This window comes from Pteropus vampyrus, unplaced genomic scaffold (genome assembly GCF_000151845.1).
Source record: "Pteropus vampyrus isolate Shadow unplaced genomic scaffold, Pvam_2.0 Scaffold193, whole genome shotgun sequence".
NCBI lineage: Eukaryota > Metazoa > Chordata > Mammalia > Chiroptera > Pteropodidae > Pteropus > Pteropus vampyrus.
This window is the reverse complement of record NW_011888974.1, coordinates 3435722-3459928: the sequence shown is the minus strand read 5'-3', so window position 1 is coordinate 3459928 and position 24207 is coordinate 3435722. Positions and strand designations below refer to the sequence as shown.

Here is a 24207-nt window from a genome sequence, read left to right as displayed (position 1 = left end):
AAGCCCACCATTTCCACAAAAAAGTCCACTATCCCCACAGAAAAGCCCACCATTTCCACAAAAAAGTCCACTATCCCCACAGAAAAGCCCACCATCCCCACAGAAAAACCTACAATCCTCACTGAAAAAACTATGGTCCCCACTGAAAAGCCCACCTTCTCCACTGAAAAACTGACTGTCCCCACTGAAAGGCCCACAGCTCCTGCAACACCTCAACCCAGCCCAACACTTGTACCCAAAGGGCCTACAGTCCTGGTAATGCCTCCTACTATTCCACAAACCTCCATGACCACTGTGACCTTGGCTACCACTGCAACCCCTAGACCTATTCCAGGTATGTGATCATTGGACAAGGGCTGAAGATAAGAGAATGTGACTAGGAGAGAGAATTATGGAAAAGGATGCTTCTAGTAGAAAACTATAGCATTAGAGGAGAGATAAATCAGACATGGTGACTTTAAAAGAAATGATAACTGACTACGCTGAGTGAGAGGGATAGCAGGGCATGGGTGAGTGGGGGTAGTTGGGAACCAAATGCCAGGCTTACTTACTCTTATCATTTATTTAAATTGAGATACAATTCATTATACCGTTAAATTCCTCCTTTTAAAGTGTACAATTCAGTTGTTTTAGTATATTCACAAGATTGTGCAAACATCATCACTTTCTAATTCCAGAATATTTTCATCACCCCCAAAAGAACCCCGTACCCATTAACAGTTACTCCCCATTCCTCTCCACCCCCAATCCTTCACAACCACTAATCAACTTTCTGTCTCTATGGATTTACCTGTTCTAGACATCTCATACAAATGGAATCATATAATATGTAGTCTTTTGTGACTGGTTTCTTTCACTTATCATAATGTTTTCAAGGTTCATCCATGTCGTAATTTGTATCAGGACTCCATTCCTTTTTCTGGCTGAATAATATGGGCCTGCTTCTTAGAGAAGAACTTGAGTGTGGGGGTAGAGAAAAAACGAGAAGTCTCCCTGGGAAATGCTGTAGAGTGGAGGCTTGATGGAGGCTGTTTTCCCCTTAGCAAGCTGCCCCGCAAATGCCCACTACGAACCTTGCGCCTGCCCGGCATCCTGCCAGAGCCCCAAGCCTAACTGCGGACTTCTCTGTAAGCCTGGCTGTGTCTGCAATTCTGGCTTTTTGTTTAATGACTCCCACTGCATCAATGCCTCTTCCTGTAACTGCTTCGACAACAACAATTCCTATAAGGTAAGACCATGGAATGCCAAGATCTCCTGTGGGAGATTGCGAGTGGAACATCTGGGTTCTGGTTCCATCTGCTCCCCAAGTGAGGTGAATTTGGATCCAAGGGACAATCCCAAAGGATCAGTTCACAAGCAGTGATTACACAATGGTGGAGTGATTCATTCAGCATGTGGTTTTGATTGTCATCTTTGTTCGTACAATAAATGTTTGTTGAGTGCCCCCTTTGACTGGGCATGATGCTGGGCTGTGCAGAAGATTCCATCATTCCATGGCCCTGTGCTTAAGTGCTCCTAACAGTCTCAATATTTCTGTACTTCTCTGTCCTGTACTGGCAGCCTTGATTAGACACTAGACCATCCAGGGTGTGCAGGTCCTTCATCTCCATTCAGAGGAAAGTTGGAGGTCTCTGGGTATGCTGAGAGCCCTGGACACTGAGTAGGCATGTTCAGGGCAGAAAACAGTATTCCAGAATGTTTTTCCAAAGCAACTTGAAAATCCTGATAGGATAGGTGAAAAAGAGCAGTTATTGTTTTTGTCTCCCCTCATTGATGTCCACCCCCTCTCCCTGGGGGTGGAGGGAGATTCAACAAGAGCAGAGGCTCTGATGAGCATACACTCTGGGCCAGCACTGTCCAAAAGGAGCAGCACGCAAGCTGTTTTATGTTTCCTAATAACCATATTAAAAAAAGAAACAGGTTAAACTAATTTTAACAATCTACTCAATCTCAAATATTCTCATTTCAACATGTAGTCAATAGTTACTAATGAGATTGTTTACAGTCGCATTTTTTTCATACTAAGTCTTCAAAACCCAGTGTATTTTACACTTACAGCATATCCGAATTTGAACCGGCCACATTTCAAGAGTTCAGAGGCCCCATGTGACTGATGGCCACTGTATTGGACAGAGCCGCCCTAAAGTCAAGCCAATCTAAGCTTGAATCCTTGGTCCAGCATTCTTGCTGAGTGACCTTGGGCAAGATTCTTTACCTCTTTGAATCTGTTTTCATGTCTATAAATGTGCACAGTAAGATTTTCTACCTCATTAGATGGTTGTAAAGATGAAATTAGATCCTGATACAGACCAATTTCTTAATAAATGTTAGTTATTATTATTTTAGCAGTTTATGATAACTACCATATGCAACCTGTTAATGGTGCATTAAGCTATTCATTAGTGTCCAGTGCCTCTTCTCACTTCCGGGTGTTCCTTCTTTTGGTTGTCAGAGTTCCTACTTGTCTCTTCGAGGGCTACTTCTTCCCCCACTCCAGTCTTCTTAACTAGTCTCCTGGGTGTCCCTGTGTCAGAGTTAGGAATAGCTTCAGCTGCAACCTGAGTAGAACAATCTGTCAGCATCAAGAATCTTCCCTACTCTGGAAGACATGTATTAACTGAGTATATATTCACTTATATATTCAATGAATGTTTATTGAGTATTTTGAACCCTCTCAGCATTGGAGTCACCATGAATAAGGCATAGTCCTTATTCTCCTAATGCTGTCAGATTCTGAGAAACACATTGGGTCTTGGTTCACTCTTTCATTCGGCAAGTATTAATTGAATGAGAGCTCTTGGACAGGCAGTGTGCTATGTGTTGGGGTTAAGACAGTGGGTAAAGATAGACATGGTCCCTCATAGGGAGCTTATGATCAAATAATACCAAAGCCAAATATTAAATGCACTTGTTTGGTAAGTCCTGGGAGGGAAAAGTACCCAGAGCTATGATGATGACCTAGTCAGGGAGGTTTGGAAAGTCTTCCTGAGAAAGAAGTGTCCCTTGAATTGAACCTGCTGACCTAGAAAGGAGGAAGGAGAGCTTTCCAGGGTGCGAGAAAAACATGAGCAAATGTCCTGTGATGTCCAGGAACATGTGGTAGGTGGTGGGAAGAGGAAGAGTAAGTATGAGCAAGGTCAGGTCTGCAGGTGTGGTGGAGGAGAAGGGGCCTATAGCACAGGTTGACAGAGTCTACCTAAGAGATACAGTGTTGTGACCCCCAATCCCTTGCTCCCAGCCTGGGGCAGAGTGGTTCAGCCCCAATTGCACAGAACTTTGCCGCTGCTGGCCTGGAAGTCGGATAGAGTGCCAGATCTCTCAGTGTGGGACACACACGGTGTGCCAGCTGAAGAATGGCCAGTACAGATGTCACCCCTATGGTGAGACTCTCCCCTCATGCTGTCCCCACCTGCCGGCCTGTCAGAGTGGGTGTGACACCAGGGTCCCAATCTCTCCCTTGACCAGAGAATCTGGGACATGCCGTTGTGTGGGGGAGTTGGCTGTGGAACCTAGACTGGTGAATCAGCTTCACATGGTCCCCTTTCTCCTCTCGGCAGACACTGCCACCTGCTTTGTCTATGGAGACCCTCATTATCTCACCTTTGACGGGAGGCACTTTAATTTCATGGGCAAATGCACCTACATCTTGGCACAACCCTGTGGCAACTCAACAGGTAAGGTCCTGGAGATGCCCCTGTGGCCTGGGTAACGGGTCTTAGGTTAGAACAGCTGGGCATGGGAGCAGATAGGAAAGGCAAGTAAAATAAGGGTTGACATGCCCACCCCAGAAGCAAGACTTTCTCAGTAGCAGACTACTGGGGAAAATGCACTTTAAGACACTTTTCTTTATCAGTTGCTTCCTCGGCCAGTTTTTATTGAGATGCCCACCTGGCATAGTGGCAATAAAGGGAACAGAGAAGTAGCACAAACACCTGCCCTGGAAGATATCCCAGTCCACTGAGGGTAGACATTATCAGCACACTGTGAGAGACTGTTCTGGAAGAGGCAGACAGTCATGCCCCACTCATATCTGGGTCCGAGCTTCCCTCTCGAACTGCAGAGCAGGTGTCTCTGTAACCCTTTATCCCCACAGTGCCAGGTATGGATCCCCCTCAGGGGATACTCAGAAATGCTTGTTGAATGAACCCCTGGGCACTCTTCATTCCTCTCCCCACCCAGTGCCCTTCTTCAGGGTGATGGTGAAGAATGAGAAGCGAGGACAGGAAGGCACGTCTTGCCTAAACAAAGTCTACGTGAGGCTACCCGAGACCAACATCACCCTGCTCAGGGGCAGGCGCACGCTGGTGAGTCCCATTTTCTGCTCAACCTTGCTGAGGCTGCCAGGCCTGGCTTCAGCCTGTTTGTGGGCTGCCTCGGCTTTGTACTGGCCAGTTCCTGCAGCCTACAGATTTTCTCAGGGAGGGGGTCCAGAGCACTCCAAGTGAAGAGATCTTTAGGATTGCCATGGAGGATGGATGTAGGAGTCTGCTGGAGATCTTCCTGACCCTCAGATATGTCTCTCTCTTTCTTCAACCCCACCTTCCAGGTTGGGAGTCGACAAGTCACTCTCCCAGCAATACCTTCTAAAGGCATCTTCCTGACTCCAAGTGGGCGATTTGTAGAACTACAGACTGCGTTTGGCTTACGAGTGAGATGGGATGGTGACCAGCAGCTGTTTATGAGTGTGCCCAGGTGAGGGGGCAATCCGGGGAGGCAGCTGCCACTTCTCCCCACTCTGCCTCTCTCCCTCTCCCCAAACTCTCTCATTCGCTTCCCCTTCCATTCCAGGCACTAATTCTCTGTCTGGGTAGGAAGCGCCCAGCTCAACTGGCAAGCCTCCTTTTGGATGAGGAGACAGGAGGAAATGGTTTCAGGGCAATGTGATAATAGCAGGATATACACACAATGCTTTGGGAATGTGCTAGAAGGAGTCACTAATGGGCTATGGGAACTTTCAGAAGAGTGGTCGGTCACTTGATCCCAGTCTTCAAGAAAGAGTGGCTTGCAAGGGAAAAATTTTATAGAAATAGTGAACAGCAAATGGAAGGGAAAAATTGGAACGTCTTAGGGCTAGAAAGAGGTATGTTATGGTTGGAAATAGGGTGTGAGCAGATGAAGGAGAGGAGGAGAATCTGTAAAGATGGCTTGGGGGTGAGAGCTGTGAGGTCCTTGTGTGCCTTGCACCTTGTATAGACCCTTTGATAGGAACCTGCACCTCTCAATCCTCCACCCATCTCGCTCATCCCCTCTCTGCTGTGGTCCTCAGATGACTGAGGCCCTCGCTTCTCATTAACGCTTCCTCCTCACCTGGCCCCCCGCAGGACCTACTCTGGCAAACTCTGTGGTTTATGTGGTAACTATGACGGTGACAGTAGCAATGACAACCAGAAGCCCGATGGCAGGCCAGCAGGAGATGCGGAGGAGCTGGGCAATAGCTGGCAGACAGTGGAGGACAAAGACGAGGAGTGAGCGAGGACGCCCCATCTCTGTTTCTGCCCGCCTGCTCCTTTGTCCCTTCTAAGAACCAAACGCCCTGACTGGTATCACCCTTTTTTTCCTCTCTTCTCTTCTGCATGCCCCAGGACTTCTGTCCTGGCCAAGTTCATGAACTCATTACCACCATGCTCAGCCCTGTCATCAATGGTCTTCAGGCAATTCTGAGCAGCCCCCTTCTTGCTTGCCCGGCCCAGGTTTTTCTACCTCCTTTAGGGCTTGGTGTTCAAAAGTTCTCCATTAGGGATTGACGAGAAAGGGGAGACCGCTGGGGTAAGGGCTCGATGGGTTAGCCTTGCCCTTACGGCATTTGGGGTGGGTCTCTTCTAGGTGCCGGAAGAACCCGGTAAATCCCCCATCTTGCAGCTCAGCCTTACAGAACACTCTGTCGGGGCCAGAATTCTGTGGACGGTTCATAGTCTCCCATGGAGCCTTTGAGTATGAAAGGGAGCAGGATGGGTGGAGGGGCACTTGGCACCTGGGGTCCTCCGAGCGGGAGGCGGGAGATTTTGCCCCTTCCGTCCCTCTGACCTGGCTTCTCTCTGCAGGGCATGCCTGCCTCATCTCATGGCCTCTTTGTTCTTTGACAACTGCATGAATGACATGTGTAACTTCCAGGGGCTGCAGCAGATGCTGTGTGCCCATATGGCGGCCTTGACTGAGACCTGCCAGGATGCTGGCTACATGGTGAAGCCCTGGAGAGGACCCCAGTTCTGCCGTGAGTTGTGTAGAGAAGCAGAGGTCCCCATTCCTTCAGACATGGAAGGGAGCAGAGGGCTGGCATCTAAAGGTGTTAGCACAGGCTTGAGGGCGCCTGGTTGAACCCCTTTGCTTCCACACATGGACAGAGAAATCTGCAGTCAGAAATATCTACTGAGAAAATCATGGTCACTTACAAACCCAGAAAGCCTTCCCAGTTGCCTGAGGCTATGGCAATGCCTATGGGTGTATGCCTGCCCAGGTTGCCCAATGCACACATAAAATGAGGACTCATGGATGGGAGGTTGCCATGACTACTGCACACTGTTGGTTATGGCCCAGCTCTTTGGGGATCCTGCTTTAGGGCAGGGTCATGCCCTTGATCAAGGCCATGTGAGTGGTCCCCCTGTTCTCCTTCCACCCTGACCACTCACCTTGGGCACATCTACATAACAGCTCCCATGGACCTGCCTCTTGGTAGCTCCCTGCAGGCTGCTCCTCCAGGCCCAGGGTGGAAGCTGAGCTCCTCAGCATGTTTCTCCCAGTCCTTCTCTTCTCAACATAGGGCAGAAGCCTCTAGCTGTCAGCCTTCTGACTTCTGGGCTACAAACTAGCTAGCGATCTTCTTTCTCTTGTCCCCGGCCTGCCTCACACTCTTCTCACCTGTGCTTCTCCCTCCACCAGCTCTGGCCTGCCCACCCAATAGCAAGTACACGATGTGCGCCAAACTGTGCCCTGACACCTGCCATTCCAGGTTCTCTGGCATGTCCTGCCAGGACCGATGTGTGGAGGGCTGTGAGTGCAACCCTGGCTTCATCCTCAGTGGTCTTCAGTGCGTCCCCCAGTCCCAGTGTGGGTGCCTCGACCCCATAGCCGGCTACTTCATGGTGAGCTGCTAGGGCTGGGCCTCTTGGCCATGCAGCCCTTCTCTGGGACCTGAAGTCTGCTGCAAGAAAGAAAGTTGGGGGACAGCCTGATCCTATAGGGCTGGGATTAGGGAAATTCGGGCTCCAATTTCCTTTCCCTTTTTCTTTTTTCAGCTTTAGTACTTTTCATGCAGATGGGGATGGAATCCTAACAGTTACTGCCCACACTGCCTGGCAGAGCCTGAGACCCCTGCTTTTCTCTCCTTGCATCTTCCCTACCCTTCATGTCCCTGAGTCAGTTTCATACATCTGTGTCTCCCCTACACTCTTGCCAAACACTGCTCCTCTCTCCTACCAAGGGCCCCTTTCTCTGCTGAAGGACTACGACTTCCTCCTGGGCCTTGATCTTCACAGTCTTCTCAGAGGCAGCATTTGGAACCAGACCCTTGGCTGTGGAGCTTCTCACTTCTTTCTTTGCCTGTCCCTCACCCACCCAGTCCTGGGAATGACACTGATGTCAATCAAAGCCTTCTACCACATGAAGTTCACTTGGTTCTCCTTCCCTCAGTCCCCATTCCAGGCCCACTGAACACTCTTTGTCTATGCCTTTCTCTCCTATCAATTTCACCTTCTTTGCAGTCCTTTTCACCCTGCTCTGCCTCCGGCCACCCAGCAACCTGTGCCTGTTGGAATCTTTCACCTCCTCTGAGGCCCTGGTGAAATGCTGCCTCCTCCCTGAAGCCTTCCTAATAGGCAAAGTCAGAAAGCACTCCTCTAAACTCTTAAAGCAAGTGCTTACTGTGTGTGTTGATGATAGGAAGCTTTCACTGGTGCCTTGCTTGTCTTCTTTGGGTACATATCGTGTTGGAGCACATGATCTATTGGTTTACTTGTTTAATGCCCCCACTAGGTTGTGAGTTCTCTTAGTGCAGGGACATTGTCCATCCAGTTCACTGCTGAATCCTTAACCCCTGGCAAAGTGCAGACATAATATCTGTTAAAATAGTGAAGGAACAAACAAATGATGGAATGCCAGACTTTTACAACTAAGCCAGGAGCTTTGGGAAGACAGGAATGCCTCCTCAGTGAGCATGCAAGTGATCTGAATAGCAGTAGACTAATAGTTAGACCTGGGAATAACCTCTTTTCCTTCCTCTCATCCCCCAGGAAGGGCAGCAGTGGTTCAAGCCAGACTGCAGTCAGTTCTGTGTCTGTGAGCGCAACAACAAAATTCACTGTATTCTCTGGAAGTGCCAGGCCCAGGAGGTCTGTCGTCAGCAGGATGGCATCTATGATTGCTATGCCCTGGGTGAGCGGTTAGGTGGAAGGTGAGCAGGTGGGCTGCCCATATGGCCTCAAGCAAGAGCATGGCCTTGCCCCAAAGCAGGCTCCCTAGAGAGCTGGGGCATAACCGAGTGCTGGAAGGCAGTTGCCCAGAAACAGAGCAGTGAGGTTGGGGTAGTCTTTTGACCTCTTCAAGCCAAGCTGACCACCCAATGAGCCGTAGGAACCACCCCAATGTGGACTCACCAGGATGTCAGCACAGGGTCAGTGCACCTCTGAACGCCATCTCCTCCTCCCCAGGGTCTGCCACCTGCACTGTCTCAGGGGATCCCCACTACCTGACATTTGATGGAGCCCTTCACCATTTCATGGGCACTTGCGGCTATACCCTGACCAAGCCTTGCTGGTCGAGGGCCCTCGACAACTATTTCGTCGTGAGCACTACCAACGAGTTCCAAGGTGGGAACTTGGAGGTATCCCGCGTGAAAGCAGTTCACGTCCAGGTCTTCAGCCTCAAAATCTCATTAATCAAAGGCCATAAGGTCACGGTGCGTGCCTCTGCCTACCTCCTAGTCCCCACACCACCACCCTGCTCAGCACCTCTGCTCTGCGCCTCCTTGCCCGCAGGTCCACCTGTCTGGCTTGTAGAGCCCCTGGAGATCACCTGCAGCAGACCCAGCTCAGTTCCTGAAACACACCTGCCACCCCTCTCCTGCTCCCCGGTGTTGGCCCTGTTGTCCTTGTTCTAAATGCCTCTCACTACCATGCCCTCCCTGCCTTTGTAGCTGAATGGTCGCCGGGTGTCCCTGCCTGTGTGGCCTTTACAAGGTAGGGTGATCATGAGGCCCAGTGGCAACTTTATCCTCCTCAACACGGATTTTGGGCTCCGAGTTCGCTACGATGGGAACCACCTGGTGGAAGTGACAGTGCCCTCCTCCTACGCTGGCCGGCTCTGTGGGCTATGCGGTGAGTTCTTTGGGCACCTGGGGGCAAAACCAGGATAATGGGGAGGAAGGAGCCTGTTTGCATCCTGCTCATACACACACCTAATTAGGTGTTCTAAGTGCTTGTCCATCAGTTCATAGGTAGAGGGTGTTTGGCATGAGGGTGGATGTTAAGGGAAGCCCGAAGTGAAGAAAAAGATAGGGTTAACCTTAGTCTGTGGAGTGCAGAGTGAGGGGGCCTCTTGGGGGAAGGTGGTGGTCCTGGGGCTGGGTCTGTTAGCAGGGCACCTCTGTGGCCTCTGTTAACTGCTTCCTTCTCCAGGGAACTACAACAACAACAGCTTAGATGACAATCTGAAGCCAGATAAAAAGGCTGCAAACAGCTCCATGCAACTGGGGATTGCCTGGAAGTCAGACGAGTACTCTGAACCTGGGTGAGCCAGGAATGGGGGATGGCTCATGGAGATGGGCCTGGGGAGGAGCCTCAGTGGGCGGCCTACAGGTGTTCTCTGGAGGCCCCAATCTCTCTGAGACCAGAGTTGCTGGAAGGTCGTTCTAACCTCCCATACCCCTGCCTGCTGATTTCTCCCATGCTTACTGATCTGTCTCTTTAAAGAACTCTTTTGGTCAGTCCATCCTGAGATCTAACCTTCTTCCTTCCTGCTGTATTTTCTGGCTTTCTTACTTGAAGGCACCACTTTGTTCTTTTCTCCTGTCTTTATTCACCTCCCTGTTTTTTTCTCCACTTTTGTTTCAGTTTTGGGGAAGGTTTCTCCAACCCTAAATTTCTATCCTTTCTCCCCTGTTTTTGTTTAGCTGTTTCATCGCTGGTGGCAAGCCTCTCAGATGCCAGGGGAAGAAAAAGACAAACATCTGGAAAAAGAATTGTGATATCTTAATTAACCCTCTGGGTAAGCCTCATTCCTTGCTGGCCCCTTTTCTTCTCCCCCCGTACTTGTCAGAGAGGGACGAAGAGCGAGACATGAAAAAGATGGAGAGTCAGGAGGAAGGCAGATGGAAATGCAGAGGCAGTGTGCACCTTCTTGGGAGCCTGATGGATCAGCTCCCCCCACCTTTTTTTTTTTTATCTCAGGCAGTAGGTTCTCAGCAAATACAGGTTTTGATGGAAATGGATGTCAGATTCACCCCAAGCAGCTGCCTGGTTCTGCTCCCTTCCCAGGCTTCCTCTCCTCTCTCATACCTTGGTGGTTTCATCCTCCAGGACCCTTCTCTCAGTGCCACAGGGTGGTACCCCCGCACTCCAGCTTCAACAGTTGTGTGCATGGCCAGTGTGGGACCAAGGGTGATGCCCTGACCCTGTGCCGCTCCCTGCAGGCCTATGCCTCCCTCTGCACCCAGGCCGGCCAGACCCCCGCCTGGCGGAATAGCACCTTCTGCCGTAAGTGACCTGACCATCGTTCTTGCAGCCTGGAGGGGTCCCCCCAAACCCTGTCCTCTCCTCTTTTCTCTAAATTCTGCTCCTTCACTCTTCGCTTCACAGCCTGGCCTTCAGTCCCCACATAAGACCTCATCCATTCTCCACTCTACTGTCTCTCCACCCCAGACCCCATCCTCTACATGTGTCTCTGCACTGGAAGCCTCCTCCATCTGACTGTCACCACACCAAAAAGTTCTTCCTTCATTTGATTACTGCCTCCTTCTCGTCTTACCTAGGCCAGCTTTGTTCCCTTTCTTCCTGTCTTTCTCAGGAACTCTCTCTTTTTTTTTTTTTAAAGAAATTGTGGTAAAATATACATAACAAAATTTGCCATTTTAATGCCACTTCTATAGCATTAAGTACATTCGCATTGTTGTGCAACCATCACCACCATTCCTCTCCAGAACTTTTTCATCTTCCCAAACTAAAACTCTATCTCCAGTAAACACTAACTCCCCATTCCCCCCACCCCAGCCCTGGCACCCACTATTCTCTCTGTCTCTATGAATTTGACTACTCTAGGGACTTTATATACATGGAATCACACAGTATTTGTCCTTTTGTGTCTGGCTTGTTTTACTTAGCATAATGCCCTCAAGGTTCATCCATGTAGTGGGTGTGCCAGAATTCCCTTCTAAGGTTGAATCATATTCCATTGTATAGATGGACCCCATTTTGTTTATCCACTCATCTAATGGACATTCCCAGGAATTTTTGATGCCCCAAGGTCAGGGAGCCAGAAATCATTCAGGCCCTTCCTAACACTGGTTTCTTCTTAGCTATGAAGTGCTCATCTGGCAGCAGCTATAGCCCCTGTGCCAACCCCTGCCCAGCCACCTGCCTCAGCCTGAACGCCCCACAAGACTGCCCGGCAGCACTGCCTTGTACTGAGGGCTGCGAGTGCCAGAAAGGCCACGTCCTGAGCGGAACCTCCTGCGTGCCCCTCAGCCAGTGCGGCTGTATCAACCCAGGGGGCGCCTACTACCCGGTGAGAGACCAGACCACAAGGGGTGCCCTGCCCTTCCCAGCTCTATGGGTTTGGGGGCAGGAGGACTCAGAGCCTGAGAAAGGGTTGGGTGAGCCAGTGCTGGGGGCTGAGGAGCAAGCCCAGAAGCCAAAAGGCTGAGAGAGGGCAGTGATGGAGGCTATCACTGACTGAAGCGAGCCTAATGGGGAGCTTGGGGTGCTGGGGCCCCAGTCTCTGGCTTCCAACTTTCTGTTGCATGCCCGTGCCCCACAGGTTGGGGAGAGCTGGTACGCAGACAAAACCTGCTCCAGGCTCTGCACCTGCTCTACCTATAACAACATCTCCTGCCTCCAAACCTCCTGCAAGCCTAACCAGATGTGCGGGCCCCGGGATGGGCTGATACGCTGCCGGGACGGTAGGAAGCCACTGAGTATGGAGAAGGACCCATAGCCACCAAGATGAGTTCTTTCCAGTTCCCCCTAACACTCTTCTCACTGCCGTCTGTAGCACTCGGGTTTGTGGCCTTGCTATACCAAAGGACATCTGGCATGGAAAGATGACCACTGTACTGTCTGTCGGGAAGGGCTCCTTGGAGTCACTCGTGGTTCTCCTGTAGCGGCCATGGACTTAGATGGGTTATTAAAAGTCTCTCCCTGGCAGAATAACACCCGCTCCACCCCTAAGCCTCATGCCAGCCTGGTCCTTGTGCGTTGTTTCTAGTCTTTTCTTTATCTTCCTTCCATTTGGAGACCCCCTCATCTTCACATCCTTTTCTTGAATGTAGAGAGAATACCTATTCTTGCTAGAGGCTGGGCACTCCTCAACCACTTCCCTTTCCTGCAGGTATTGGAGTGTGCAAGACTTCAGATAATTCCCGCTATGTGAGCTTTGATGGCAGTCGTCATGCCATCAAGAGCACCTGCACTTACACCCTGGTGAAAATATGCCATTCTACCATGGACCTGCCTTTCTTCAAGATCAGTGGCAAGAATGGGAAGAGGGAAGGCCAGACCCCCACCTTCTACCTCCGCCAGGTCAACATTGACATCTATCACTCCCTGGTCACCCTGCAAAAGGGCCACCATGTGCTGGTGAGCCACATGGCATGGGCAGGGACAAAGGAAGCAAACTCTGGGGAGACGGCTCTGGTCTTTCTTCCTACTCATGTATCCTGCCCTCTGTAGATCAATGGCAAACAGGTCACCCTTCCCTCGACCAACCAGATCCGGGGTGTCAGCATCTCTGCCAACGGTGTCTACACTGTGTTCAGTGTTAACACTTTGCTGCAAGTCAAGTTTGATGGCAATGGGTTCTTAGAGATCAAACTCTCTAGAGCCTATTATGGAAAGGTGAGGAAAACAGCTGGCTCTTCTCCTAGAGGAGTCAGCCCCTCCCCCAAGGGTGGGGGCCCTAGACCCAAGAAGTCACTCCCCAGAACAGGAGAGGGCTGTGCAGTGTGCCTTTTTCTTTAGAGTGGAAAAGGAGATGCCAACGAGAAGTGCTCTCCTGCCTCGCCCCCCAGCCCCACCCTGTGTTGAGACTCCCTTCTCTCCACCCAGGCCTGTGGCATGTGCGGGAACTTCAATGGTGAGGAAGAGGATGAACTAACGATGCCCAGTGACGAAGTAGCGCAGAATGACTTCGAATTTGTGGACAGTTGGCAAGATAAGGAGGCTGACCCCAAGTAATTGTCCCCAGAGACTCTCTGCCTTCTCATAGGAACACAAGTTGGCATTTTAGACTGTATGGCACACGTAGGGTAGGGAGATCAGAGCGCTCTGTTATCCTTTATGTGTGTAACTTGATGTGGGATGCTTTCTGGGTTCTGGGAATCTATTTGGGGAAACATGAAAGTCTTCCTTTCTTGGCTTCAAACCGTGGGAGGGAACTGAGGCTGGATGGAGGGTGGCCAGAGCTCAGACCTGCTTTCCAATGAAGACAAGAGGCATCTTCAGGGTTATTTGGGAGCGCCAAATCATTTTCATAGGTGGGGCAGTGGGTGTCCCTCTGATGACCCCTTTCCCTTCCCAGTTGCCAACAAGATAACCAGAAAGATGACCAGATAAAGACCAAAGCAGGGCAGCGGGAGAAGCGGAATGCAAACTGCAGGCCAGCTGACCTAGCGAGAGCCCAGGAGCAATGCCAAGTGGCCTTTCAGCCTCTGGCCTGGACTAAGTGTGCCACCCACGTGGCCCTTAAGCCCTTTCTGCTCAGCTGTATGCACAATCTCTGTGAGTTTGGAGGCCAGAAACGTGCCCTCTGCGAGTCTCTGCAAGCTTTTGAGGCCACCTGCCAGGCCCAGGGATTCAAGCCCTCAGTCTGGAGAAACAGCAGTTTCTGCCGTGAGTGTCCTCTATGTTTGCCCCCAAAGAGTTCCCAACCCTGTTTCTGTCTATGGATCCCTTATAGCTGCCCTGTTCTCTTTACCTATTGTTTGCGACCTATGTCTGACCTTGCCGGCTCTGACGTGCACTGTTTACAATAACTTCTTAACCGGTGCCCCTTCCACCAGGACAGCACGAGCTGCTTCTCATCTGCTTCCTCGCCAACACTGTCTTTCCAAAGGAAATGTGATTGTGTTATTCCCCTGCATGACTGTTGCCTGCAAGATTAAGTCCAAGCTCCCTTCTGAGATGTACGATATCCTGCACTCTGTCCCGGCCTCTCCTCTCTCACCCCTATCCTGTGCCCTTGCCATCACCTGCACCAAAGGACCCATTCCTCACACAGGCCTTGCTCTTCCACCCTCTTCTCTGCCTTTATACACACTGCTTCCTGCGCCTGGAAAGTTCTTCTCCCCACCTGGTAGACTTCTAGGCATCTTTCTATAGCTCTTTCCTTTAAAAGTTTTTAAAAATTATTAGTCACTAACCATAATATTCACCCCTTTAAAAGTGTATAATTCACTGGTTTTTAGGTCTTCTCAAGGTTCTGCAACCATCACCACTATTTAATTCCAGAACCTTTTAAATTTTTTAACTGCGATTAAAGTGTTTTTAGAATGTGATGCATTCACATGGTTCAAAAACTTAAAAGCATTAAAAGAGCCCCAGGGAAAAGTCTCCCTCCCACCCGGACTTCATGGGCCCAAGTACCCAACATGCTGTTATCAGCATTTGAGTATTTTTCCAGAGGTGTTTTACTTGTGCACATACAAATACAAATTTACTTTCGTTATTTTCTTACCAACAGCATTCGAGACACAGTATTTTGCACTTTATTTTTTTCACTTGACAATCTAGCTTGGAGATCCTTCCACATCAGATATTCTCTTCTATGTCACAAAGCCATCTCTCATTCTCTTTTGTAGCTGCGTAATATTCCATTACTAAATCATAATTCACTTATCATTTTTTTAACTAGTCTCCTACTGATGGACTTTCTAGTTGTTTCCAATCTTTTGCTCTTGCAAACAGTGCTGTAGTGGATAACCTTAGGCAGTTATGATTTTCTGCGTTACTGTTTGTAGGATAAATTCTTAGAAGTGGAATTGTTGGGTCAAGGACTGCGTGCCTTTGTACTTTTGAGAGATGTTGCCAATTGGCTTTCCATAGGAGGTGAGGAATTTACATTCTCACTAGCATCTAATGAGTGTCCATTTCGCCATAGTCTCACTGATATAGAGCATTGTCACACTTTTGGATTTTTGCCAGTCTGATATGTGGGAAGTAAACTTAGTTCGCATTTTTCCTATTATGAATGAGATTGTGCATTCTTTCATATATTTGGAGCCATTTTAATTTCCCTTTCCGTGAACTCTCTTTATACCATTCACCATTTTTCCACTGGGTTGCTAGTCTTTTCAAACTATTTTATAGAAGTTCTTTATCTATTACAGAAAATAACTCTTTATTAGTAGTATGAGTTACAAAAAGTTTTCCAGTTCTTTTTTTCATCTTTGACTCTTTTATTGCCATGCAGAAAAAAAATTATATATACATATAGACATATGTATATATATAATCTATATATATATATTTGTGGGGTTGAGTATGTTAGTCTTTGTTTCATGGCTTCTGCATCTTGAGCCATATTTACAAATATCTTCCCTACTTTGAAGTTTAAAAAAATTTGCCCATGTTTTGCTCTAGTATTTTTATGATTTCATTATTTTTTTTTGTATTGAATGTTTGATCCATGGGATTTATCTAGTGTAAGATATGAATCAACTTTTTTTCCCCCAGCATTATTAAATGACCAGTCTCTCTTTTCCCACCGACTGAAATGCCACAATTGATCCTATACTAAATTCCCATACAGATTTGGGTCCCAATCTGGGCCTTCTCTCCCCTTCCATTATTTTATCTCTCTTCACTTACTAGTAACTCGATTTTGCGATCATTAAGAATTTTAAAAAGGTGTTTTAATTTCTCATAGGGAGAATCACTACCCACTGCTCTTTTGTTGTTGTTGTTAGAGCTTTTATGGCTCTTCTGGTTTGTTTCTGTCTTCATCTCCACTTTAATATCATCTTGTCCTATTAAAAAACAAAATCCTTTTAGTGTATTTTATAGGATCATATTAAATGTATAACTGAGGGAGAACTGACATCTTTATGTTTCGGACTCTTCTTATCCTTGAACATTTCCATTTGTTCACAACTACTTTTGCCTAAAGAGTTTTATTGAATTCCTCCAACAGAGCAAGTAGCTCCCTCCTCTGTGTTCTTGTTACACCTCATACACACATGCCTGTCACATACTTACTGACCCTGCATATCAAGGTCACGCAGTGGCTGCTGGCTGACCTTTGTCTCTCATGCTGAACTGAGAAAGTCATTCTTTCTTTCTTCCCTTGGGGCCTGGCACATAGCTCCAATCACTAAGTCTTTACCCCCACCCTGCTTCCCCCCCAGCTCTGGAATGCCCCACCCACAGCACGTACACTACCTGTGTTCCCTCCTGCTCACCTTCCTGCTGGGACCTGCAAGGCCAGTGCGAGGACACCAAAGTCCCCTCCACCTGTGAGGAGGGCTGCATTTGTCAGCCCAGCTACGTGCTCAGTGAGCAACAGTGTGTGCCCAGGACTCAGTGCAGCTGCAGGGATGCCCAAGGCGGCTCCCTCCCAGTGAGTGGGGACGGAAGTAGGGGCAGGGACAACATACCTTGAGGATGGTGCTTTCTCCTTTCCTCAGCCTCTATCAGTGTGGGGTGCATGGACAGCTGGTCCTGCCTAGCGTGTGACAGCAGGGTGGTATCTAGCCAGGTCTGGGCTGGGGTGGTTTGGATCTGAGGAATCCGAACATCTGGGATGCAGCATGGTGTAGTGGAAGAGCGTGGCCTTGGTTTGAATCCTGATGTTACTGTTCAGGATTCCTGCCTTACCTCAGTTTCTTCATCTATAAGACGGGTCCTCCTGAACATACATAAGTATGTTCCTGAACATACCTCCTGAACGTACCTAAGATACCAAGCACAATACCTCTAGGGGGCAGTACAGGGACGTAAGTGTGTGGATGGCACCAGAACTGCCTTTGGCCTGTGCCAATTAAGCCATTCAGACAGCTGGCTTGGGCTGAAAGGGTGAGAGGAAAGAGAATTGGCCCTTCCATTTTCATTCCTTTGTTCTTCCTGTGGCTTCCACAGGCAGGGAAGACCTGGCTCTCCAGTGGCTGCACCCAGAGGTGTACCTGCAGAGCAGGAGCCATTCAGTGCCGGCCCTTCATCTGCCCTTCTGGCTCCCACTGCCAGCCCAGCTCCAACGGCAACAGCAGATGCACCCCCAACAGTAAGGGAGGCAGGTGGGGAGGTGGAGAGAGGCAGGGCTAGAGGGGTTGAGGCCGGGAAGCTCTGGAGAGAGAAAGGATCAAGCTCAGGCATGGAGTGGGCCTGGGTTCTCATCCTGACTCTTCCCAGCTCTATGACCACCTGTAAGTTATGACCCTCTCTAGGATTCACTCCTTTAAGGGCAAAAAAGCGGAGACCAGACAAGGAGATTATCTTCCATTTTTAATGGGGCTGAGAGAGGAGAAAGTTGCAGCTCAAGTATCAAGGGAGCTCAGGGATAAGTGGGAAGGTGACAGGGGACATCAGGGCAGGTAAAGGATTCAGGGGGCTGTTATATCTGGGCAGGGTGCCTTCTCAGCATTGGCCCTTCTTGGCAGAATTGGAACAATGCTCAATTTTCGGGGACCCTCATTACCGCACATTTGATGGCCTCAGCTACCGCTTCCAGGGCCGTATGACCTACACACTGATCAAGACAGTGGACATGCTCCCAGATGGCGTAGTGCCCCTGGTTGTGGAGGGACGCAACAAGATGTATATACCTCTAAGCACGATCTTCCTGCATGAAATCATTGTGATGGTCTATGGCTATACGGTCCAGCTTCAGGCTGAACTGCAGCTTGTGGTAAGATCTGGGCCACGTGAAGCAGGTGAAGCCAAGACTCCCTATTCCCTGGGAAGTTCCCAGTAGTGGCTGCCTCATTACAGAAGTCAGAATCACTGCCACACTTGCCTCATGGGGAGAGGCAGCGGAGGGCACGGGATTAAGCAAAAGGCTAGAGAGAGGGAGGGAATGAGAGAGAAGGAGAGCACCTGCAGTATGAAGGTGGAGCCAACTGAGGAAGTACCAGGGGCATCCACTCTGCCAATGTTTTTGCAAGGAAGGGGCTGGGGCTGCTAAGGCAGCCGACCTCAGGGAGGCCTTTGCCATGCAGATAGCGACGCCTACTGGGGTATCTCCGTCCACGGAATGATAGCACAGAGACACTGCGATGTGCAGAGAGAGGCAGAGCCAAGGTGGCAGAGGGTCAGCTTCATTCAGGACTCCCAGTGGCTCCTGTCTTCCTCTTCCAGGTCAACAACCAGAAGATGGCCATCCCCTACAATCCCAATGAGCACCTATGGGTTACCATGAGGGGCCATCGGCTGTATCTGATCACTGACTTTAAGCTGGTGGTCAGCTTTGGTGGAAGGAACAATGCAGGTACCTGAGGGTAGGGGTCAGGAGAGCAGAAGGGATGTTTCTGGGATGGGGGAGGAAAACCACATCTTAGACAGACCAAGCATGGTGAGAGGACTCCTGCCTGGGAGTAGTGCCCTGAATGCCGGTGCAGGCCCTAGGAGGGGCGGGAAATCGAGGGAGGTGGGGAGTCTTGCTCTGAATGCCCTCTTCGTCCTGCAGTGATCTCCTTGCCCAGCATGTATCAGGGGCTTGTGCGTGGCCTGTGTGGGAACTTTGACAAGAACCCGAAGAATGAGTTTATGCTGCCCAATGGAGCCCTCATTCAGAACATAAACAATTTCGGCCACAGTTGGGAGGTGAAGATGAAGGGAGGCCTCGCCCGCTTCTCAAGGTGAGAGGGCTGGGGCTCAGAGTAGGGAGGCTCAGGCCCCAGGGACATGAGCAACAGCCCAATATCTGTCCACACCACTCCCGCCCCATATCCTCATCCTCGGCAGAGGAGGAAACCTGTGACGCGGTTTCCTCCCAGACACTTTTATCTGATTCTCTTAATCTTGTAGGGGGCACCTACCTTCTGGATCCGTCTGTGCCCATTCCTTCCCCTTACACTCCTTTTCAGTTCTTTCTAATTTCATGGTCCTTGTGGGTCTCCTCTGACCCTTGGCTACCTCTGACCCAGGTCCATCCAAGAGGAGGAGAAGAGAGAAAAGGAGGAGTTGGGCTTTCATGTGTCAGATTGCAGCCCGGAGCAGCTGGAGCTCATCAATAGCACCCAGGCCTGTAGGGTGCTGGTGGACCCCCAGGGACCCTTTGCTGCCTGTCACCAGACTGTGGCCCCAGAGCCCTTCCAGGAGTGAGTCAGGGGCCCGGGACATTGGGAATTGCTTTTCTCTAGGCCCCGCTGCCCGTCTCTGATTTGCGCTGTTTGGTTCACTTCTCGTGGCCTCAGTTCCTTGTGACATCCCCCCCTCCATGCATGTGCGTACACACGCACACGTGCACACACACACACATGTGCACTGCCTGATGTCTTTCTGATGGGGCTTCCAGGCCCTCTTCTGCAGGGCTGGGTGTCCTAGTCTCCTCCTCCCCTGACAGCCCCCACCTTCCCTGCTGCTTCCCCAGGCACTGTGTGTTTGATCTGTGTGTCGCCCGAGACCCCAAAGCGCAGGAGGAGCTGCGCTGCCAGGTCCTCAGCGGGTATGCAATCATTTGCCAGGAAGCAGGTACCACCCTGGCCAGCTGGCGGGACCACACCCGCTGCGGTGAGGCACTGACCTTCCCCCACAGCTGGCCCATGACCCCCTCAGCCGTTTCTACCTCTGCTCAGCTCTGCGCCACCACCTTGCCCCCATCTGGGGCTTCCTGTCTAGGTTCCCCATCCCTCAACACTGACCATGTCAGCGTCCTCCCAATCTAAGCCCTCTCTGCCTCTGCCTGGGAAGCCTCATCCCTACCCCATCACGCATTCCTCTCCTTACCAATGTCCCTCTTTGCTCTGCCAGTTCTTTCATGTGCCTTAATGTAACATAGTGATACTCAGAGCCAGCCCACTGCCTGGCTTCCCTGCCTATACTGAGCTGTGTTCTGTGGGTGACTTCGTTCCCTCTCTGGCCCCACACTCCCCACACCTGTTGGGCCAGCCCGAGCTCAGTCATCCTCTCACTCACAGAGGTGACTCTATCCCCTCAGCCTTGGCATGTCCAGCCAATACTGTCTATCAGAGCTGTATGACACCCTGCCCCGCCTCCTGTGCCAACCTGGCAGCCCCTGTGGACTGCAAGGGCCCTTGTGTGGAAGGCTGTGCCACCCTCCCAGGCTATGTCTACAGTGGTGCCCAGAGCCTCCCCCTGGCCCTCTGTGGCTGCACCAACAACGGCATCTACTACCAGGTCAGGGGGCAGTGGGAAGCCCAGGGGGGCAGAGGTTTGGAAGGAGAGCTGAAGGAAGAAAACCAGATCTTCTCCTCCTGGCCCTTCCCTCCTCTCCAGCGGGGAGACAGCTTTGTGACTGATGATTGCTCTCAGCGCTGTACCTGTGCCAGGGCAAAGGTCCTGCTGTGTGAGCCCCTCAGCTGTAGTGCCGGGGAGATCTGCACCTTGGGGAACCACACTCGTGGCTGTTTCCGAGGTGAGCCCAGACCACCCCTTGGCTTTAAGCTGCCTTCGTACCTCCTGGGTCCCTGGACTCCTCCCCTTGATGTCAGGAAGGTCGTGCCATTTAATCTTGCTTTCTTACTCAGTCCCCTCCTTTTTCGGGAGGGGCAAAGGGTGAGGACCCGCTGTGTCCTGAGTATCTGCTATCTGCTGGGCACTATGCTGGGGCCTTTTCCAAGCATCGGCTTCCCATGATCTTCTTTAGTCCTTGCTCAGCACTTGGTAGCAAGCATAGCCTCCCCATTTTATAGGTAAGGAAAATGGAATTCAGAGAGCATGAATAATTTCCTCAGAGCCCAGAGCTAGTGAGTGCAGAGCCAGAAATGGAAGCTGCTGCTTTGTTCCCCAGGGTTCCAGCCTGTGAGTGTCCCTGACTGTGGGTGTCCTCCCAGAACAACCCACCACAACCCCTACTCTCCTTGTAGAAAGGCCATGTCTACAGAACCCCTGTCAGAATGATGGGTGGTGTCAGGAGCATGGTACCCACTTCACCTGTAAGTGTGAACTTGGTTATGGGGGAGAACTCTGCACGGAGCCTAAGGATGTGCCACCCCACAAAAAGCCAGGTAAGAACTTCAACTCAGGCCCTGTACCCTTATAGCCCCTTCTCCACCAAAAACTGCCACAGCATTATTCCATGTATACAGTGTTCACATCTATAGATACTATTATAGGTATATAACAGATAATATAGTATTAACATAATCTATATTATAGAAAAATATAATATATAACATGATCCCCATAGATTAGCAGGACAAGCATTCTCAAAGATTCTGAGTCTCCGTGCCCGTCACCTACCCATATTCTCTGGAATCTTCTCTCTGAACCCTAGCTCTTCCGAGGTCCATAGGCCTCATGCCCAGTTTTTTCTCCTCTTGTACCACTCTAGGCCTCTCCAGAACCTTTTAGTGTTTTTCCCCATTCAAAACTACAATTCCTTTGAGCCTACGGGCCAGTGGTTTTACAACTTTATCTTACCTGATTGGGGTAGGGTGGGGCAGAATGGTTTAACGTGTGTATTCCAGGACTCATCCCAAGATTCAGATTTGGTAGGTGCGGAGTGAACCCAGAAATCTGCACTTTTAACAAGCTCCCAGGTGATGGATCAAAGTGATTCTAGGGTACCTTTTTGAGAAGCACTGGCTGATACCAGGGGACCAACTGGATGAACATTCCCCTAAAAGGCTTATGGGAGTCATGTCAAGAAACAAAGGGTTCTTGAGGGGCAGCACTAAGACCTTGGAGCCCGTGGGGCTCCAAGAGGGAGAACCAGCCACAACCAGGGATTTAGGGGGATGCAGTCTCTTCAAGATGGCAACCAAAGACCCCCTTCCTATCCCATCCCAGAAGCATCCAACTTTGTGGCCATCCTGTTGGGAATGCTGGTGCCTGTGGTGGTCATAGTGTTGGCAGTGACCAGAAAATGCATTTCCAGGAAGAGGAGGAGGTGAGTTCTAAGAGAGGAGACAAGGAGGGGTGGCTAGGGGTGAGTGAGCATGGGGAGTGGGCACTGACCTTCTGTAACCCACCACCGCCTCCTAGAGAGAAAATGCAGAGCCAGAACAGAGACAGGCTGGCAGACACAGGTAAGAACCAACCCATTTCTCAGGACCTTGGCTACTGGGAGTTGAGTTTGCCTCCAGCACAGGTTTTCTCACTTTCTCCTCAGGTTTGGTTCCAGAGCCTACCTTCAAAGTCCTTCAGTTTTGAGTTATTCTCAGAAAAGGAGAGAAAATAAAATTATTCATTTTTGAGATGTGAATTTCCATATGATCACTGGGTCTGTGAGATGGCCTTTGGCGGGCAGGGTATGAGGGAAACAGGTGTGTGGGGGTCTAGGGCTCAGTGCCCCATAAAATGTCCAGAGAGATCTGAGGTGGTGAGGGGCTATTTGTCCCTTAGGCAAAGCCACACGGGGACGGGCCATCAGTCCTCTGGCTTCTGGAATACAGGCGAAAAAACTGCACTTTCCCTCTTTTTCCTAGAAATTCTTTCTGAGAGGACTTGGACCCTGTGTGGGGTAGCAAAAGGCGATTCTGAGTTTGACATTTCTAACAATGGATGACTTGCTAGGCAGAGGCTGAGGATGGGGGAATGTGGCTTTTTCTAAAGTGTGAATAGGCTTGTGCCCCTCTGGGGAGGCCCCTACCTTCTGCACAAATCCATGGCCCAGAAAGGGAAATGAGGGTGGGGCTTGGGGCCTCTTGCTGAGGACCCTTGAGTTCCATCCCAGAAGTGTCTTGGGCACCTCAGCCTGAGGTCAAAGGACAAACATTCCTACTGCTAACCAGCCTGATGCCTCCCACCAGGCAGGTCCTTGTTTGGGGGAGAGGGTTACATTTTGCTTAGGCTCTAAGAAGGCTGGCAACTTTGCAGGGGCGGGGCGGGGGGGGTCAAGTGTCAGGATGTAGGACCCCAAAGGACAGGGGACTTGGGTTTGGGGATGCTAAATCAGGCAAGACACTAAGTTCTAGAAAGGTACCCTTACTCTGCTTATCCTGAGATGGCTAACCCTGCAGCAACCGTCCTTTAAGGGAGACCTACCCTGGGTGGAAAAAGGGCTCTGGGGAGGGAGGTATGCCACTGGCCAGACCACTCTGCCCCTTGGCTGGGGGAAGCAGCTCAAGCTGGGCATGGCAGGCTCAGGGGGTCTGGAGCTGGGCTGGCCAGGCTTTAATCTGGGCATCATGGGGCTTCCTGCTGTACACCTGCCCAGACCGTTGCCTGGTCTTTAATCTTTTGCTTCTGTCCATTTGTACTGGTCCCTTGACCTCTGTTCCTCTTCTGGCCAGCTAACATCATCTTCTCTAGCCCGATGTCTGGCCGGCAGGGGAAGGGGGTGGCCTAGGCCTGCATCCTCTGGATAGACCTCCCTCCCTCTGGACCCACACCCCCTCCATCCTTGGCAAAAGTCTTTCTCTCCCTGCATCTTAGAGGTACAAAATATGGGCAATGTCGTCAAGGGAGAAGGAAACAGAGGATTCCTGAGTATTAAAGACCCCAGAAGAGGTAGGAAACTGGGGATAGGATTACTGGCTGAGGAGGCTCCCTGGGCTGGGAGGGACAGAAATTGATTTAAGGGCCTGCACCAACCCCAACACAACAGGGGGCAACTTAGATACAAAAAAGGCACAGCTGCTCCAATTGAACAAAGCTGGCCCCCTCTGGGCCTGTCCCTACAGGTGTCCCCAAAGGAAGGCAGACTGGGGGCAAAGGAAACAGAAGATAGCAAGAAAGACAATGGGGGTTGACCCCATCCTCATCTTCCTGTTTGGAAGAAGTAGGAGGAAAACAGGTAGTTTCCCCCTCCCCTTCCCAAAGAGGCTGGGAGAACCTGCCTGGGCAGCATCTTGAAAGGGGGAATTGTATTCCCGACCCAAACCCAGCCCAGTACTGTGTGTGCACATGTGGGGGGGCTGCCCCTCCCTCACAGCCAATGCAGACACAC

General features: G+C 50.5%; 1 protein-coding gene across 1 annotated transcript in view; it reads left to right on the top strand.

Moving 5' to 3' along the window:
• ZAN (zonadhesin) overlaps nt 1–23010 on the top strand; it is a 30273-nt gene extending 7263 nt beyond the window's left edge. The window contains exons 10-42 of the mRNA XM_011371687.2: nt 242–334; nt 1044–1228; nt 3239–3380; nt 3558–3674; nt 4180–4304; nt 4547–4692; nt 5322–5465; nt 5824–5931; nt 6042–6211; nt 6877–7079; nt 8226–8367; nt 8643–8890; nt 9128–9308; nt 9609–9720; nt 10103–10197; nt 10509–10685; nt 11504–11712; nt 11965–12106; nt 12535–12782; nt 12876–13040; nt 13251–13375; nt 13723–14033; nt 16547–16758; nt 17277–17418; nt 17795–18042; nt 18492–18621; nt 18820–18991; nt 19280–19453; nt 19726–19865; nt 20293–20492; nt 20592–20730; nt 21182–21322; nt 22107–23010. Of these exons, the coding sequence (XP_011369989.1) occupies nt 242–334; nt 1044–1228; nt 3239–3380; nt 3558–3674; nt 4180–4304; nt 4547–4692; nt 5322–5465; nt 5824–5931; nt 6042–6211; nt 6877–7079; nt 8226–8367; nt 8643–8890; nt 9128–9308; nt 9609–9720; nt 10103–10197; nt 10509–10685; nt 11504–11712; nt 11965–12106; nt 12535–12782; nt 12876–13040; nt 13251–13375; nt 13723–14033; nt 16547–16758; nt 17277–17418; nt 17795–18042; nt 18492–18621; nt 18820–18991; nt 19280–19453; nt 19726–19865; nt 20293–20492; nt 20592–20730; nt 21182–21322; nt 22107–22210 (5390 nt within the window). The 3' untranslated portion in view covers nt 22211–23010. The remainder of the gene's footprint in view (nt 1–241; nt 335–1043; nt 1229–3238; nt 3381–3557; nt 3675–4179; nt 4305–4546; nt 4693–5321; nt 5466–5823; nt 5932–6041; nt 6212–6876; nt 7080–8225; nt 8368–8642; nt 8891–9127; nt 9309–9608; nt 9721–10102; nt 10198–10508; nt 10686–11503; nt 11713–11964; nt 12107–12534; nt 12783–12875; nt 13041–13250; nt 13376–13722; nt 14034–16546; nt 16759–17276; nt 17419–17794; nt 18043–18491; nt 18622–18819; nt 18992–19279; nt 19454–19725; nt 19866–20292; nt 20493–20591; nt 20731–21181; nt 21323–22106) is intronic.
• Nucleotides 23011–24207: the final 1197 nt, after the last annotated feature.